Below are 19,876 nucleotides of genomic sequence, written 5' to 3' on the forward strand. Positions count from 1 at the left end.
TACCAGTGTGGGCGTGGTCAGTCTGGTGCAATCAATATCGTCCTTGGTTTGTCCTGTTTGATCTTTAGTAGTACTTTGGAGAGGAGAGGCACAGAAGGAAAGGCATAAACTGATAGGTTTTTCCAGCTGAAGGACAGAGCATCCACTTTCCAAGCTTGTTTGTGGGGAGTCCTTGTGCAAAATTTGTCCAATTGGTAGCTCTGGGGGGAGGCAAACAGGTCTATATCTGGGCTCCCCCATTTGTTTATCAACATGTTGAAAGTCTTTGGTTCCAGTCTCCACTTGTGTGGGTCCATGAGATTTCTGCTTAGTTCGTCTGCCAGTGTATTTAGCTTTCCTGGCAGGAAATGAGCCTGTAGATGCACTTGGTAGCTCAAGGCTGTGTTCCACAGAGCCATGGCTAGTCTGCAGAGGGGGTAAGAATGGGTACCCCCCCCTGCTTGTTTATATGCCACATAACAGTGGTGTTGTCCATCTTTACCATTAATTGTCCGGGAAGAATGTGGTCCTTGAAGGCTGACAGAGCATTCTGTACAGCTAACAATTTTTTCTGATTGATATGCAGGTGCATTTGACTTGGGTTCCATTTGCCCTGAATGCACTTCCCTGCCAGGTGAGCCCCCCATGCATAGTCTGATGCATCTGTTAAGGTTTGGGCGGCAGGGGCTAGAGTGAATGGTAGTCCGCTTGTTTTGGTGGCAGGCATCTGCCCACCAAAGGAACTCTAACCGTAGGCAAGGTATGATAGGGATCATTGCTTCTAGATCCTGAGAATGTTGACATCATTGGCTTTTTAGATACCATTGTAGCTTCCTCATATGCAGTCTTGCATATGGAATTAAAAGAATGCAGGAGGCCATGAACCCCAAAGCTTGCAGTATTTGCCTTGCAGATAGCAGGGTTTTTGTGGCCATTAGTTTGAAGTAGTTTGTCAAATTAATTTGTTTCTCTGGCATGAGGAAAGCCATCTGGGAAGTTGTATTCAAGCTTGCTCCCAGGAATATAATTTGTTGACAGGGTACCAGGTGTGATTTCTTTTCGTTTATAGTGTACCCCAGACAAGTTAGCACCCTTTGTACAAATGCCAAATGATTCAAAAGTATGTCCTGGCTTTCTGCCTGAATTAGACAAATCGTCCAGGTATGGGTATATTTGAATATTTCTTTGCCTGCAAAATGCAATGACTGGAGCTAGGCACTTTGTGAATACCCTGGGCGCAGTAGATAAGCCAAAGGGCAGTGCAGAAAACTGATAGTGCATGTAGCCTGCTTTGAAGCGTAGGTATCTTCTGCACGATTCTCTGATTGGGATGTGCAGGTAGGCTTCCTTTAAATTGAGTGTTGCCAACCAGGCATCTTTGCCTAACATAGGAAGCAACTGGTGAGGAGTTAGCATCTTGAATTTTGGTATCACCAAAAAGGTGTTTAATGTAGACAGGTCCAGGATAGGACGCCATGAGTTGTCTTTTCTGGGTACCAGGAAAAGTCTTGAGTAGAAACCTTGTCCCTTTTCTTCTTCTGGTACAATTTGAATAGCCTTTATGCTTAAGAGAGAGAGTACTTGCTTTTGAGCCTCTGCCCACTGACTTGGGGGTAGATCTGGCCAACCGTTTGGGGTTGGTAACGTGTGGAAGTGAAATCTGTATCCTTGGGAAACTATATTTAAAACCCATTTGTCCTGGGTAATGAGTTCCCAGTTTTTTGTCTGCAGAGCAATCTTTCCCCTGAAGGAGTAGTCCGTTGAGAAGTGTTTGGAAGTTTTAAAGTTGTCATTGAGACAGTTTACCATAGGGGGGAGTTTTACTACTCCCTGATTTGGAAGTGGGAGCCCCCCCCCCACTGCTTAGTCCTGTGCATACCCTGGGACTAAAGCCTGGGTGTTCTGCTGGGTCTGGGTTTGGACTGAGAGGGCATGGAAGAGGCAGGAAAGGGCCAATTCTTAGAGGGCCAATGCCTACTAAATCTTTGAGGTTGTACTTGTAGGGAATCTTTAACAGTTTGCATAGATTTAGCTTTTTCCTCCATCTTTTTGAGAACTTCTTCTGCCTTGTTGCCAAACAGGTGGTCCTGATTTAAAGGAGTATCCAGTAATTTAGCTTTAACATGATCCGGCAAGGATTGCTCCTTAAGCCAAGCATGCCTTCTAAGTACAGATCCAGTGACAGAGCCCTGCAAGATGCCTCTAGTGAATCAAAACCACATTGCAAAGTTTGTTGTCCAACCTGTTCAGCAGAATGCATTAAATCCTGTAAATCCTTATTTTCAACACAATCAGGAATCAACATCATTTTCTGTTTAAGCAATCCAATAATATGCTGCTGATACCTTAACATATGAAACTGGCAGTTTAAGGCCGTAATGGTCAAGGTTGCAGAAGTGTATGCCTTCTTACCCCATCTATCCAGCGCCCTGGAGTCTCTATCAGAGGGGGTAGGGTTTTTGGCAGTAGTAGCCTTAATGCCCTTGGGTCCCTGTGAAATGGTCTCAGGATCAGCAGTAAGATTTTTAAAAAGGAACTTGTGAGAGTCAGGAACCCTGTAATATCTATCAGGTTTTCTGGGAGCAGGAGGTAGAGAGTCAGGGGCCAAGCTAGATTCTGAAAAAGCATCATCAACAATGTCTAGTACAGGAGGGATAGCTAAAGGCCTGTGCTGGGGCAGGAGTAAGAAATCCCTAAGCCTCTTTTTAGAATCAGAGTAATTCTGACTTTCCCAACAAAAATGCTCCCTCAGAGTATGCAAGGTTTCACCAAAAGAGAAATCCTATGGGGGGAAAGCAGACGGAATAGATTCCTCAGCATCAGAATCCTCATAGGTAGGTAAAGTAAATCCCGGTCATCAGAGGAAACAAATTTTAGAATCCTGGTCAGAAGTATCATAAGCAAACTCAGTCCTAGGTCTCTTAGAGGAGGAAGGTTGGCTTCCCCTGCTTAAAGTAATAAGGTCTTCAGCCATTCTTATCATTTGTTTTTTAGGCATAGATGCCTGACCATGTGGTCTGGGCATCGGTTTTCTAGGCATGGTTCGAATTTTAGGCATTGAAGAAGAAGATGCCGTAGGTTTAATATGCAAGTCATTAGGCCTGAATACACCCTCAGAAGCAGGTGCCTGCACAGTGGCTCTGGACCCATCCAAAATAGAGACATCCGCAGGTTCCACAGTCGAAGCATCTCGCGGCATTACCAGACTCTGAATGGGTCTCAGTAGAGGCCTGCGAATCTGAAGTAGCAGGCATCAGGGGCTGCAAAAGCACCTCACTGAGTACTGGTGAACTGGCGACTGGCTTAGGAGAAGCGTCATTGGCAGCTTTGGACCTAGGCAGCATCTCTGTCTTTATCTTTGCGTTTTTTCGGAATGTCGGTAGTCGGATGGCTTACCGAAGACATACCTGGATAATTGAACAGAGTACCAAAATATTTAGAAGTGAAAATATACAGGCAACGGATAGTTCGTGGTTTAAATAAGGCACAAAACCGACAGTGAGGTACATCGTGGTCAGGGCCTAGGCAAGGAATACAGTACGAATGGGAAGCTTTATGAGGTATTTGCTTTCCACAAGAAATACAATTAGTTACTTTTACTGACATCGATTAGAGCAAGAAAAAGTTTCCCCAATGGGGTACTTAGCTTTAGTTGAAGACTTCGGCTCTGAAACTCAAAAACGAAAATTTCAGGAGTCGGCCGACCGGCACTTGCAAACTGCTTCTGCTACAGGCACCGCACGTCAAGAAAGACTGATGTAATGGTGTCGGCTGCATGTTTTATACCCATGACTACCTGATGTCACGGAAGAAGAGACAGCAACCGACGCAGGACCCAAGACTTTGTTAATCAGGCCATCTGAGGGCTATTGCAAGCAGATAACCCAAATGTGATGACTGCAACAGTGAAACACGAAGAACATCTGGGTGTGAGAGAGCTACAGGGTTCATGTAATGTGACCTGTATGACAGCAGCTGCACACTGGGTGAAGAGATGAAAGTTTTAAGACCCATCCAGTTATGACATCTGGCCATTTACCTGCAATAATTACGATAAAGGTGCAAGAAACTAAAATAAAAGAAAGGCACTGGCATTTTCCCACATTTATTAAAAAGATGAGAATTTAAAAAAACGGGTAATAAATAAAATTCAAGAATTATTTTGGCAGGCAGAAATCATTAAAGATGGACTGCGTACAAGGTGAAATAAAATGAAGATAGATCTTAAAGGTATAGTAAAATTAAGTGAGAAAAACATCTTGGGAGAAAAGTAAACTATTTAGAAGACTTGGCAAAGCATAAAGTGCAGAAGGGGGGAAACTTACAAATCAAGAGGACAGCTGCTGAAATAAAAGCAAAATAAGGAGCATTTGAACAATATGTATTAGTTTAGGAAGGCTGCAATTAAAGTTTTTTTTTGGTAATTTTAGAGCAGAAATGTTTAGCATAAAGGCTTAAGCAAAAGTGGAAACAGCAGTGATAAAACTTGGGGATCTTACACCAAGAAGGTTAACAATGGAATCATAAAAAGAGTATCAAAAAAATTTGACAATTTAATGAAAATATATTTACAGCAGTGGAGTGAGGAAAATCAGGAAAACACATTTGGAAACATTAGATATTTCAAAGTTTGGTGATGTGGAAGCTCAACAATAAACAGTCACAACAGATAAAGGATAAATAAAAACATCATGTATAACTAAGCAACAAGCAAGTCTCCAGGAAAGTGTAGAATTCCAATGAAATTTGGAAGTTAGGAGGAAGGAGGATGTTGAAGATTTGAAAGGCACTGTCTAATAATGAGGCTACCTGCATTCTGGAAAAAGCAATACAATGTATTGCTAAAGGAGGGCAAGAATCTTGCAAACCTTACCTTGCACATAGGCCAATTTTGTTTACAAATCATGACTACAAATTGTATACTTCTACATTAGTTAAGGGAATGGCAAAAAAGTTGTTAAACATGGATCAGTGCAGTTTTACGGAAGGGACACAAACATTTGATAATATTAAAGGAATGATGAAGATTCAGAGGTAATTTGACTATATAATCTCTGCTACTGTTGATTAGTTTAGATGCAGAGAAATGCGTCTGATAATGCTTGCTAGGAGTTCATGAGTAAGGGAATGCTAATGTTTGCATTCACAAATAGTACAATAGATTTACTAAGGAGAATATATGCTGAATCAGAGGCAAATATAGAGGTGGGAGGAGCCCTTTCTGACAGCTTGAGTTTGAATAGAGTCAGGACTATGATATCACCTTTCCTCTCTTTTATTTGCTATATACTTGGAACCTTTAGCAAAAGATGGATAAGGGATTCACAAATCCAGGGATATAACTGGTGTGGTAGGCCAAGAAAAACTGCCTTTGTTTGCAGATCTGGCATTTGACAAATTCTGAATCTGATATTTAGGTGCTGTGAGATACATTAAGACAGCTCCAGATATTTCCAATTTTTAAATGAATGAAGGTAAAACAAAAGATATATTAGTAAATTATAGCCTTATTACATTTAATGTTATGCATTTATGTGAAAGTGGAAATCAAAGATTTAACCCAGCTATAAAAAAGTACTGTATATGAAATAAATGATGCAGAGTTGGGGATGTTAAAAGATGGAGGACGTAATTTTCATAAGAATGAACGGTGCATGTGGGATCTACATCTACCTACCTATACGTGGATACTGAATTATCTTCTGTGCCTCCCTTTCCACTTTACTACAAAAAAAAAATGCTTTATTCAGCTGCTTTTACAGTATTTGTGTTTCCTCCTCCTACTCTATTACTTCATCTTGCTTTGTCTGCTACTTGTTCTCTGAAGTGTTCAACTGCATCTTTTCTGCTGTATTTATTATGGCTTGTTTTTATCCTGTTTAAATTGCGTTATTCTAAGCCTCTTAGTTTTGGTTTAAGCACTTGGGCTTTAGGCCTACCCCTTAGCTCTCCCTGGCCTCCCTCCCTCAGATTCTGACAAATATGGAAGGACAATTTCCTACGATTTCTCCTGCCAGCTTGGTTGATAATGGGCATCCTGAGACAGTGTAGCAACTGCTTCATGTACACCAACAGCCATCTACTACCACCTAGGAACACAATTTGTGAGAGATGCAATTACATTAAGAACCTAGAGTCTATGCTCTCTCCCACACAAGCCAGTATAACTGGCACTGAGAAGGTGCCAACACAATTCCCTACACCTCAACCACCACCCACAACTACACAATACACACCAACATATGTGGAGGTTCTTAACAAAAACAAACCCAAACAAAGGAGACCTCAGAGGCAAAAACACACGCTAACTCCACAATCCTCCACACCACATACCACACACAGTCCACACACCTGTGTCTCGCAACCACTAAGGCTTAACCATAAACCCAACACATTAGTCATAGGAGACTCCATTGAGAGACACACAGATGTGCCTCGCACCAGACTAGATAAAGAGAAAGTGACAGTAAGTTCTTTGTCAGGTGCCAGAATCCACCACATCACACACATACACACTCAAGTCTCTCAACAACAGGTACTGTTATGACTCTGTCGTAGTCCATGTTGGTATAAACGACTTGAGATGTACCTCCCTGGACTATATGAAGAGAGACATAATTGAGCTAATTGAATGTGTGTACTAGGCAGGTATGTCACTACCCTTATGCAACATTCTACTGTCACCCAGAATGATGCCTCAATACAAACAGAAAATGACTGACTTTAACAATTGGCTTAGTTTCTGGTGTCATTCCAGGGGATCGAGTACCTGACAGCCTGGAAAGATATGATTAACAGCCCACAATGATTTACTAGAGATGGTCTGCATCTGTCTCACTTGGGCTTCAGAATTCTGGCAAAGGTCCTTGCCTCCCCCATAGTCATAGTGCCTTTTTTAGGAAAAGTCATGAGGTCGATACTACCAACATAAAAAATTTAAACAAAAAGCAAATTAAAGGTCATGCTGCTAAACGCTAGGAGTCTAAACATGAAACTGCACTCATTGCAAGCAGTCCTGACTCTGGAAGATGCTGACATTTGTGCAGTCACAGAAAACTGGATCAAAGCTGCGAAGAGCACCCCAGCCTTACCTGGTTACTCATTCTATCATACATTCAGAACCCAAACTATGGGCAGCAAAGCCAAAGTAGGTGGCATTTCAATATTTATTAAAGAGACACACACCTCCAGGCTAGTCGATCAGTATGACACACAGGAGACACTCTAGGTGCAGTTAACTGCTGACAAGACCCCTATTCAAATCATAGCTAGTTACAGGCCCCCAAATTTGACTCAAGATGTTCATCTACCTATCTGGACATCTTCAAACCTATCAAGATTCACCCCTTTACGCTGATCCTGGGCAACATTAACTACCCAGCTATAGAGTGGAAGACCTATTCTAGCCCAAACATGAACTCCCAGAGATTCCTTCACCAAGTCCTACTGATGTCACACACCAGACTGAGGTTGCGCGTGCGGGTTACTCGAGTGGAGCTTGACTTGCAAATATACAGCAGTCCCACCAAGGCATTGTGCATGAGTATGTTCTAATGCACAAGATAAAAACAGAGTTATGATGGAAAGTACATGTATTAACAGTTACATGACAACAGAAAGTATCATGATCAATTTTAATTGTTAATAATATATTTATGTTCATGTCACAAATTAACAATGTAATAAATAAAGTTTTGTGTGTGTGCGTGTGAAAACAAAAAATGCCCACTGAATGGATTTACTTTGCTTCTGCCATGCCACATCACCTGAGACAGGTGTTCCTCCGTCTGTCTGTCGTATTTAACTCTGGATTGCTGCATTTTGACTGGTAGGAGGAACTAACAACATGCTAGGTACAATCTACAGTCTCTGAAGAGAGGCTGGCCTCCACAGATGCTTGCACTCTCACATATGGAATCATATACGAGATGAATCAACAGCTTTTTGTAAGTATAAGGCAGTTCTTGCACTGCCTCAGTGTTTCTACTACATCAGGCTGGCAACAGATGGGGGAAGTAAACTATGACTTCATGATATTTAGTGCCTGGTGAAATGAGTGCTAATGAAGTGAATTTGCAGTAACAGTCTACATACTAGAACTCTAGGATGAATAATGAGACAAAGTACCATAATTATAATTGTATACATAAAATATCAAAGAATGAATGGTACAAAAGCCAGCAAAAAGTATAGCGACAACGAACAGATATGTGATGCAGCATCTACCAAGTTTGCTTGGTGCGACAACAGCTTAATACAAGTGATTTGACTCAGATGCCACAACAATAGTACAGAAGAGATTTAGCTTTGGTACAAAGTACAGTTGAGTAAGAACTTACCATAACATTAGATGTCCTACTGATCATTGTTGGAAGTATTCCTAAAATATGGGTTTATCACAGCTGTCATCTGGCTGGGGTACCAAAAGTCTACCTTTCCAGGATTGTACATTTAACATGAGATCCCATCTCACAAGTGTAGGAGTATATAAGCAGACATACAAGTGTAATTCCTCACACTATCTACAAGTCAGCTGCCTGAAGACCCCTGAGGTATACAAGTGGTCAGTTAGGACAGGCATAATATGAAGTGGTAAGAAAACCCATTATTTCTAGGGTGTTTCTCAGGGGATAGGAACTGAGGGAAGGGGATGGGAAGGAATACTGCAACAGTGATCAGAAGGGCATCTACTGTTATGGTACGTTCTTACACACCTGTATTATGTAATGACTGAATCACTGCTGTAGTATTCCTAACATATGGGTGATTTCGAGAGCAAAAAGGGAAAGTAGGGGAGGCTGGATAGAAGGCAGTAGAACTGTCAAAGAGGCCAGACAGGAATGACCTAGCTAAAGCAGTTCGGGACCATGAAAATGCACCTATCCTGTAGTTTCTAGTGAGTGTATACAGATGATCAAATGGCAGCTTCCAGAATGGGCATGCCATCCACTCCACTGTAGAAAGCTCCAGAGGCTACTACAGCTCTGGTACAGTCAGCTCAAAGGCATAAGGGCAAAGACATTCCATGGAGAGAGTAACAAAATGAGATGGCTTTAGAGACCCAGCTTACAATGGTTTGCTTGGATACTGGCTGGCTCAGTTTAGAGTCCAAAAAATAAACAGTTGATAAGATTTCCAAATGGATTTTGTTTTATCCAAAAAGAATCTTAGATGCTTGTGAATGTACACAGAAAGTATCCTTTCCTCTGATTCTGTGGGTTGGAAACAAGGTAGGTAAGTATATGGCCTGACTGAGGGACAGCTAGTTCACTGCCTAAGGCATAAATGAAGGATTAGTCCAAAGGGTCAGCCTGTCTTTGTGAATAATAAGAAATGGGAGAATGGTCATGAGTGCCTGAAGCTCTCAAACTCGCCTAGCTGAAGTGAGGGTCAAAAAAAGGATAGTTTTCCAAGCACAGAATCTGAGGATTGCCAATCTTACTGATTCAAAAGGAGATAAGGTAAGCTTCTCCAGCACAAATAGGATTTCCATGTGGTCTCAGATGCAGTACCCTTTAACTCATTCAGTTAACACCCATATCTCCCTATGGTGTCCAGACCTTTTTATGGGGTCTGAATTCTTTAACTAAGTGACTTATCAGCTTATAATAGGCAGGATTAGAAAGGGCAAGTAGTTATCAATAAAATGTCACTATGACTGTTAATCTAGGATGTCCTACAATAGAAAAGCCCTGATTATCTTATGTTTTTTAAGTTGATATTTCAGAAAATGCTCTGGAATGCAAATGTGTGTAGGCTGTAAGAGGTTTGACATTCCACACCACACCTGATAGACTTCTTTGAAGCGGTCACCAAAGCTGTAGATGAGGGTAAGGTGGTTTACACAGCCTGTCTAGATCTCGCCAAGGCTTTCAACACCATCCCCCACTCTGGAATTATAGATAAACTCACTAAACTACGCATAAATACCTATGTCACAAGATGGGTTGCCAACTGGCTCACTGACAGAACCCACACTGTGAAAGTAGCAGACTCTAAATCCAACTTCAGACCAGTGACAAGTGGAGTACCACAGGGTTCAGTCCTGGGTCCTCTCCTGTTTGGTATCTACTTTTCTGAAGTACAGGCTAACACAGAAGGTCTTTGGCTAACAAAGTTCGCAGATGACTGCAAACTAGGAGTCATAATCAAAACTCCTAAAGATGTGGACATTCTACAAAAGGGCCTCACTGAGACAGATGTCTGGTGTCAAAGCCATGGCCTCAAAGTTCAATGCCAAAAAGTACATTGTTATCCCTATTGGTAAAAACTCTGTACCCATGAACTACCACATAGGCGATAGTCTACTTAACATCGAAAGTGTGATAAGAGACCTTGGGACACAGGTGGACAGTAGTCTTTCGTTTGATAATCACATCACCACAGTAGTCAGGAAATCCTTCTATGTGGCACACCTCATCACAAAAGGTTTCTCATCCAGGAAATAAGAGGTAATTGTTCCCGTCTACTCATCACTCATTAGACCCATAAAAGAGTACAACACTCCTTTTGGTATGTACCTCACAAGACATCTACAACAACTGGAAAGGCCGCAGAAATACCTCACAAAGAGGATTACCAGCCTCAAACAGATGCCCTACGCAGACTGTCTCAAAAAACTCCAGCTTTACTCTGTCGCATATCGCCTACTCAGAGGCAATCTCTGCCTAACATATAAAGCTATGTCAAACCCAGAGCTGTTGGACATGCTCCACTTAAAGAAATCCCAATCCCTCTGAGCTACACGCTCTAGGGACCTAAACCTTGTCACCACAATAAACAAAACATGCTGGAGGGATAGATTCCTGTCCCAGAGACTTCCCATACTCTGGAACAAACTACTTATCTATATCAAACAATGCTCCTCATTAGCACTCAAGAAAAATCTTGATGATTGGATGGGAGATAGGAAATTCACCCCGGGGATCACTTCTGTGGCTCTGCTTGACAAGAGCACAGGAAAATAATGTTCTTGGGTGGCAAAAGCCAGGGTACCATTTGGCTAGGCTTATATAGGCCCTAGGACCAATAGCCTAGTAACTACCTATGAACCTATAGGTGTTAATGAGTTAAGGAAAAGCTTGACCTCAGATGTGGACACCAGTGAAGGAGTGAAAGGCAAGCAAGTAAAGATGGTTAACAGGTGGACTTTGCTGAAAGTAAGAACATGCCGGACACGTATGTAATAGCTCACACAGATATTTCAGAATGGACGGTACCTCTAATTAGAGTCCGATCCATTTCTTTGGCACCAACAGGAGAATCACTTCCATTTTGTTATACAAGATGGGTCTCCTGGCTTCTTGGAGAACCTTAATGAAATCCTCACAAACATGGTGCCTGTAAGGATACAGAACTCTTATCCACACAGTTAAGTTTAGAAATGACAACTGGGGTGCAGTAGCAACATCTTCTGTTGAGTGAGAAAATCCGCTTGCAGCGGTGTGTAGTACTTGCCAATGGCTAGAACAAAAAGAAGAGGGAACTAAAGCTGCGTTAAAATGGAATCACTAACAATGCTTTTGGTTGTTCTTTCTGGGTCTTTACAAGAAGGGGTAGCAGGGGATGTCATACAGGAACCTGTCTACTGAAGGGAGAAAGCATCTGTCCTCCAAGCTGCAAGGCCAGGGCCCTTTGTGCAAAACAGAGGAAAGCTGTTTGTTGGTCTTTGAAGGAAAGAGGTCTATCTGAGGGGTCCCCAAGACTGGAAGATGCCCTGGAAAACCTATTAATTCAGGGTCCATTCGTGAGGCTCCTGTAAGGGCCTGCTTAAAGAGTCGCCAGCATATTGTCTTGTGATAGGATGTATGGGGCTGTGAGCGATATGTTTTTTTTTGGGTGGCAAGGTCCCAAGCCTCCAGAGCAAATATGCACAACTGATTAAGATCTTGTCCTTCCTTGCTTGTTTATGCACTACATTACAGTAGCATTGTCTGTGAACATTCAGAGGCTACCTGGTTTCCAGAGGTGCGAAAAGACCTGAGAAGTTTGGTTGATGCTCTCATTTGTTTCATGCTATATTCTTTAGTAATCTTGGCTGCCATCTATCCTGCACTCATTGGTTGCTTATACAGGTGACCCATGCCTCATCTGAGGCATCTGTGTACATTTCCTGAAATGCAATTGAGAATCTGTAGAACAAGATGGTGAGGCAGAAAACAAAGGAGATTTTTCATTAATGGAATAATTTACATATTTATTTTTTTCCTGGACTCTGGTAGACTGGATACATTTGACAATGTCTGGAATGGGACTACAGCCACAAAAGACATCCCAAGCCTCATTAGTGTATACACTCACTGATGATGTAAGGCAGAAAAGGAGAGAAGTGGATTTAAAAAAATGGCTATAGTTCCTAGCACAGATGTCATTGTTCTATATTTGAAGTATGAGGCAGTGGTGACTGGCACTTGACAATGTTCCGGACTACTGCTTTTGACAATGAAGGACTGTGTAGCCCCAGTGTCATTAGTGAGAATTAATTTGGTCTGGGGAGCTGGTATTAGATCTTGGAATACGGTGAGAAAATAAACATTAAAAATAAAACTCACACTGTGGTACTCACTATGGGGGATGGATTCCTTATTTTAGTTACTGGACATCGATACCGTGGATACCTGACAAAGTTTCAAAATGGTACAGTTTAGATTGGAATTTGAGCAAACTAGCACTTCAATAGGAATGCGAAGAATTTTACTCTTTTGAAGGCTAGTAAATAACCCAAGCAACTTCAGTAACAACCATAACTGGAAAGCTGCAGTAAGCCCATTCATGTTTGAAAAAGCCAAGAAGCAGTATCATACATTAGAATGCAGGTCTTACCTTTAGATAGGTAAAGTCTTAACAGGGTATGGTAACAGAGTCTTGTTCATCAGGAACCATTTCCTGTGACACCTCTAGAAGTGCACTTTAAAAATAAAAATGCTCAGGCTCCAAGAGAGACAGACAGACAGATACATAAATAAACATCATCGGCAACTGAAAATCCTGCACCTAAAGGAAAAAAGGAGTCAAAGCAAACATGTTGACACCAGAATGTAAACTTCTTAAAAGCAATTTGTGTATCTAAAATCAAAGATAAGTGAATAAAGTCAAAACGCACCTGCCCTACATCTTCTGGAGGGTAGTTCAGCCACCTGATACCAACGTTCTTCTTTAAAGTCATAACACTCCACACTACGGATGGCTTTTGGCGCTTGTCCACCAACTACCATCATGACCTGGAATGAGTCATAATTAAACGTTCACATCATTAGTGACAGATTTTTTGAGAAGACACCTAAGTGTGTGCAAGCACAATAAGTGAAAGAATGCAAACAAAAAATTCACAATAAACAGGATGTTCAGCAAGAAACTAAAACTAAAAATCACTATTAAATGTAGTCAGGGTATTTTTCTGCATGGTATTTGCATGACTTCCCTATTCTTGTAAGAGTTTCTACTTTTTTCTCTATTCTTCTCCCCTCATAGCTAGTGTTAACATTTTGGGAGCACCAGTAAAATTCAGTCTGGGAGGCCTCTAGTGGGGGCACTGTTACTACAATACACTGATGTCTCCACCACATCCACAATCACATTTGTCCAATCGCCCCCCCTTCACCCTAGTAGCCCCACTCTCTCCCTACTCTAACATATAAATGTTGCCTTAGTTTAAATGTTCCTCACAAAAAAACAAAAAACAAAAAACAAAAACAAAACAAGTTTTTCTATTAAACGAGCAGTGAGTTTATTGCACTTGTTTTATTAGTTGCAAACTCTTGTATCACACCACACACAGCCAGTCATACACAGGTCTCTTCACACCATCATTGTGCTCACCTATGGTTGGCGTTACAGCCCATTTAAATATTATATGGACCAGTACCAACTGCAGAGTTCATAATCCTTTCTGAATGTCCAATCCATCATGTACTTGTGTAGATGAACATGCATGAGAGTAGGCAAAGACAGAGAAAAGATGAGCAGCTAGTACATGATGTGCAAACATACATAAGCAAGTAAAATGTCATCCACACCACAAAGGAAAGCTCAGTGAACTATGACTGCAGTGCAGAGGCAAAAACAGAACATATCAACAAAGCTGACCGATATGTTTCAACAAATTATCACATGAGGCTTAGTCCCTTCTAAACAATGTAACATTATTAGTTAAAATTATTTAACATGTCACAATAAAATAAACCTAAGATACCCCTATTTTAGTGAAATTGCATTTCAAAATCTACATCTTTCCAACTTAACTACCTCTGTTTTTAATGCAACAAAACAGATAAGCATAACCTGTGTTTTATGGGTCTAGTGAATGCAATTCTGAATAAGATAACAGTCTAAATTGGTTTCACATTTTTAACTAAAGAATTTTCTAATAACAATTTCAAGCAAGCACTCCCAGACGTAGTAAACTCTAAGTGTCTGCAACTTTAACGGAAGGGAGTCTTTCCCTTGTAATGACCTCTCCATAATACATACCCAATTGTGCTTTAATGCCTCACTCATGAGACTACTTTCTTTCACTTACTCATGCGTACAATACAAGGCAGCAGCTTTTCAGAAATCAGAATTCTCTCCTCATTCTCTGTGACAGAGGAAGGGCTAAGACCATCCTATCAGGGGAAGTCTAACCCCTGTCACACAGAGTTAGCTACTCAGTGCCAGCTGAAGGACTCCGACAGATGAATCTCCTAAGCAGCCCACATTAGTGGAGCACATCTTTCAGATACCTGGATAAGATTCCTTTGGGAACTTTCCCTTTCTCTGTATTATTATATTATCAAAGTAATAAGTTGACACGCATATATTATTTTTAATATACGTGCTATTTACTATTGTTGCTAAGTTCTCTGGGAATTCTAACTTACTTCTGCATTGTTGTATGCTTAATACTGCTTTTAAGCAGTCATGGATATTTTCTAAAGTGGTCTATGATTTGTACTAGGAAACTGCAGTCAGGCATTGTTAGCTTAACATTGGTTCTCTTGTTTCTGTTGTTTATCTGCTTTATTTTGAAGTTCTGACAGAAACATTTTGTATTTTTTTCCACTTTTTTCATTTTTATATTTACTACTGGTTTAACTGCTTATTTTGTCTGTAAAGATTTATTCATTTCTGACAAGGGAATCTCTGAGTAAATACTTATTTACACTATTTCTGCTAAATTTATATTTGCAGCTAATCTCAGAGGCTATGCTCTTTCTGAATGACTGTGGAGCTACCTTCTCTCAAGCGCAGCAGTCTAACACTGCAGATTTTGATGAGACACAGTAATGAACAATAAAGTCTGTTCAATCTGACTCTTTGGAAGGTGAACATCTTCAAAAACCCAAAGTACTCACCTCTCGACAGATGTTGCCAATATTTACAGATGTATTTAACTGGAAACAATTTGGAGTTATGCCAGAGACTAGCAGAGGTTATGATCTTACTGACGATGGGATTTCCAAATGCTTTGGCTGTTCCTCTTTTGTTATCACCCTTTTAAGATGTATATAAAACAGCATGTAAAACCCTTTTGGTTAGTGAACCAGTTTCTAAAAAGGCTTTGAGGAAATATAAGGTGTACTCTGATCTTGCAGCTCTCTTTGCTCCTTTGTCAGCTTACCTAGCTGCAGTTTCTCCAGTTGCCAACTCTACCAAGAGAGAGTTTTGGCTTCTAACCCTACAGCGTGGCAAGTGGTTACAATCTCACAGGAAAAAGATGGCTCAGTCTAACAGTTTAGTCTTGAGAATTTTAAATTATCAGGGCTTCATGTGGAAATTTATCTAGCAATTTCCTTACCGGTTAGATGACTTTGCTATATCTTTACCTACTGAACAGAAGATATGAATGAGTTTCTAAAGTGACTCAGGTTTCAAAACATGCTTTGATGAGTCAATAACAAAAGGAAAATGGATAGCCAGGAGTCCAAACAACTGAATGTATAAATGCTAATCAAAAGTTGCTTTGATGAGTATCTTTGAAGGTGTGGATACTATTTCTAGAAGGTTTGCTTGGTTACATAACGAGAACTTTTCTGAGGATTTCACAAATTAGATTTTGACTGTTCAGTTCTGAATTTGTGTTTGGTCTGGTGTTACCCAGATTCTCAAACAAGGAGTAAATTGTCGCATGGGTTATCTAGAATGTTTCATATTCCAGGTTCTCCCCTAAAAAGGTGGCTAACTTCAAGAGCAGAAAAACAAAAACCCCAGCCTAACAAGAGTCAGGATACTCAGGAGGAAATGGCAGGAGAATGTTTCCAAACCAAATAAGAGAGATTCCTTTCCCAAAAAGAGATCTTCCCCCTGCTACAGAATGACTATGCTAAGACTCAGGGCATACTGTCCGTCCTCCACTTTTACCTACCCTAGGTTTTAGCTCAATCCAGCAGTCTGGCCAGAAACAGACTTAGAAAAGCAGATGCTAAGAATAATAAAGGTGAGGATATTTTGGCAGTGGACAGAAAATCCTCCTTAATTCATGGAAATCCCCTTGAACCTCCAGACCAGACACACCCATTCTCTGGTACTCCTTTAAAAGTTGCAAGCAGAGTTATTGAACCAGTTTCTGCACCACAAAAAGGAAAAGGATTTTATACCAGAATAGGTTTGATATTCTAAAAAGAGCGATCGTGCAGACTAATATTAGATTTGGCGCATCTGAAGAACTTTTTGAAAGTATCAAAATTCAAAATACTCACCCTGAAGATGGTCCTACCCATTCGTCTGGACCACTGTTTCATGGTGACTTTACATCTGAAGGATGCTTATCACATGCCAATTGCTCCCAACTTCAAGTTGGGCCTACAAATGTTCTGTTGCACACCCTCACAAACAGTTGTCTTGCTGGAGTATATGATGGACACAGAAAAAAAGTACTTTCTATCAGAAGACACAGTCCTGACTATTCAGAACATTTTCTGGAATTTCTCCCTTCAGGAAGCTGCCTTTGTAACAGAGTTTCTCAAAATGTGCGGTCTCATGACATCAATAATCATTGCACTATGGACCAGACTCCACACAAGAAAGATTCAATGGTACTTAAAAAGTTGTTGGACTAAGCACCTGCTTTCCTTGGAGTTCAGGTACTAGTTCTGGATTTTACAAAATGAGAGTTATAGTGGTTGAGGGATCAGATGTCTCTCAATCCAGACCTAACTTTGTCCCTTCAGACCCCAGTTCAGTCATTCCAGTTGGACTTGTCAGATTTTGTATGGGAAACAGTATAGGGGAGTGTTCAAGTGCAAGGTAAATGAGGTCCTTTGGATGCTACAAAGCACATAAATGTTAAAAAAGATATTAGCAGTGATACAGACCTTAAAAGTTCTTCACCACTTACAGTCTCCAGGTCTCCTTTTATTGGTCACAGGTGGCATCACAGTCATGTGGTACCTGAATAAACAAGGGGATACAAAGTCATACCCCTCTTCTTGCAGCTACCTTTATAGCACTTTCAAATGCTTCAAGGCCTCATACATACCGTCAGAACAAAACATAGTGGCAGACAGACTAAGAGAATCCTGGTCAGACCCCCACACACTGAAACCTAGGACAAAGTTCTGCTTGGATTTGGTCCAGATGTGGGGGAACACAAAGTTAAACTGTCTGCCTCCTTTAAAAACAGACAGTTGGAAAAATTCTGTTCTTTGCAGGACAGAAGCATTATTGTTGTTTGGGTGGCGCAGTGGTGCAGCGGTTAACGTTGTTGCCTCACAGCAAGAGGTTCTCTGGTTCGATTCTCGGCTGGGGTGCCTTCTGTGTGGAGTTTGCATGTTCTCCCTGTGTTCGCGTGGGTTTCCTCCGGGTACTCCGGTTTCCTCTCACATTCCAAAGACATGCATCTGGAGCATTTCTCCCCGGGTCTCTGCTGAAAACAGGCTCTGTGGAACCTAGTCGGACATTCCCGGTCAACAAATGTTAAATAAATAAATAAAAATTGTTCCCTTGGACAGAAATGTTCCTTTACGTATTTACACTCTTTCCAATGATGCCCAAGATACTTCTGAAGACTAAGAAAGAATTACCAAGGATCACTGTGGTGACCCCCTTTTCAGCAGGCAAAGTTGGTTCTCCAGTTTAATGAAACTGGTCAATGGCAACTACCACAAGCTTCCTCACAATCAGGATTTGCTCACACAGTGTCAGGGATGACTGGTGCACCCCCAACTTAGAGTAATCTGATGCTGACAGATGGTACAATTCTATCTTGATACCTTTTAGGCACTTGCTACATGAGGATGTGCAGCAGATATCGAAGGAGGCAAAAAAAAAAAAAAAAAACTACAACTAGAAAATCTTATGTTTACAACTGGAACAGATTTTCTAGGTAGTGTCTAACTGATTTTAAAGGACCTGGTATGGTGTCTACCCTTCTGGTTTTGTAAAATGTACAAGCTACTCAACGATAGCTTATTGTATGCATCTATCAAGGTGCATTTTGCATGCATCTCTGTCTGCCTATGCATCCCCCCCATTTTGTCTCTTTCTGTGGTCAATAAGTTTCTGAAAGGACTTGAGACCCCCTCAAAAGCAAACTCCTGCTCCTTGGGGTTCTCAATGACCTTAATCTTCTTTTGAACCTGCTTTTCAGGCTAATTTGAGGTTCTTCACTTGGAAAACTGTTTTGCTTATTGCTCCAGCATCTGCAAGGCATGTCTCTCAGCTGCTAGGTTTCATGGTGGGGCAACTTTATCTGATTTTCCACAAGGACAGGTTTGTTTTATGCCCCAATCCTTCTTTCCTGCCAAATGTTATTTCCAAATTTGCCCTGAATCAAGCCATCAATCTCCTAGTTTTCTTTCCAGAGCCTAAAAAACAAGGGAGAGAAGAGTCTGCATACACTGGATGTGCACAGGTACTACAATGACAAAACTAAGCCCATCGGGAAAGTTGAACGTCTGCTTTTGTCCTATTCCGGGCCTAAGAAGGGTCAACCTGTCCCTAAGCAAATGACTGCTCATTGGTTGTTCTGTGCTACTGTTTTTTGTTACTCTCACCATGGTAAATATATTCCAGGTAAGGTTAAGGCACATTCTACCAGAGCATTATCCTCTCTGGTGGCATATTGGAAAGAAGTGGACTCTAGAAGCACTCTAGAGGCTGTAACTTGGTCCTTTGTTCATGCCTTAACAAAGCAGTACTAACTGGATTATTTCTCAAGTTCCAGCGCAGCCTTTGTGAGGACCATTCTCTAGGGGGCTCCTGGATTCTTATCCTTCCTCATCCCAGGTAGGGTAACCTTTGGGAACCTACTGTTATGCCACTAAGGTAGTGTGAATGATAAACACAGTACAGTTGTGCAAGTCCTACTTGCATGCAACAGTAGATCAAATTTCACACTGCCTCAATGGCACCCACCCACCATCCCCCTTATTTTCTGTACAGTTTAATGGTATTCAACCTTGTTGTGTTGTTGGCTGGTCTTAATTATTTGTGTTGGTTCATAGCTTCATAGATGTGTACTAGGCTAATGGCCCTGGGGCCTTTACAAGCCTAGCCATAGGATTACCCTGGCATAGTGCGACCCGACCTTAGTTCCCACTGCCTCTGTCGAGTAGAGCCACTGGAGTTATCCCCGGGATTAATTTTCTGCTTCCCATCCACTCATCAAGATTTCTCATGAAGAGGGTTAGTGACGTGCTCTGCTTGACATGTATGGGAAGTCTGTTCCATAGCATGGGCAGTCTTCTGGGTTATAAACCTGTTCCTCCAGCATGTTCTGTTAATTGTGGTAATGAGGTTGAGGCCTCTGGAGCATGTGGTGTGGAGGGATTGGGATTTCTTTAGATGTAGCATTTCTAACAGAGCTGGGTCAGACATGGCTTTGTATGTCAAGCAGAGATTGCCTCTAAGTAGGCGACATGAGACAGAGAACAGTTGTAGTTTTTTTAGAGTCTGTCCATATAGGAAAAGTGTTTAAGGC

General features: G+C 41.3%; 1 protein-coding gene across 2 annotated transcripts in view; it reads right to left on the reverse strand.

Annotated features, from left to right (window-relative positions):
- KLHL2 (kelch like family member 2) overlaps positions 1-19,876 on the reverse strand; it is a 1,417,988-nt gene that overhangs the window by 486,125 nt on the left and 911,987 nt on the right. For both annotated transcript variants that reach the window (XM_044062211.1, XM_044062210.1), the window contains one exon: positions 13,082-13,199. In XM_044062211.1, coding sequence (XP_043918146.1) covers positions 13,082-13,199 — 118 coding nt within the window. The remainder of the gene's footprint in view (positions 1-13,081; positions 13,200-19,876) is intronic.

Source organism: Protopterus annectens, chromosome 2.part1 (genome assembly GCF_019279795.1).
Source record: "Protopterus annectens isolate FY-2018-M chromosome 2.part1, PAN1.0, whole genome shotgun sequence".
Classification (NCBI taxonomy): Eukaryota; Metazoa; Chordata; order Ceratodontiformes; family Protopteridae; genus Protopterus; species Protopterus annectens.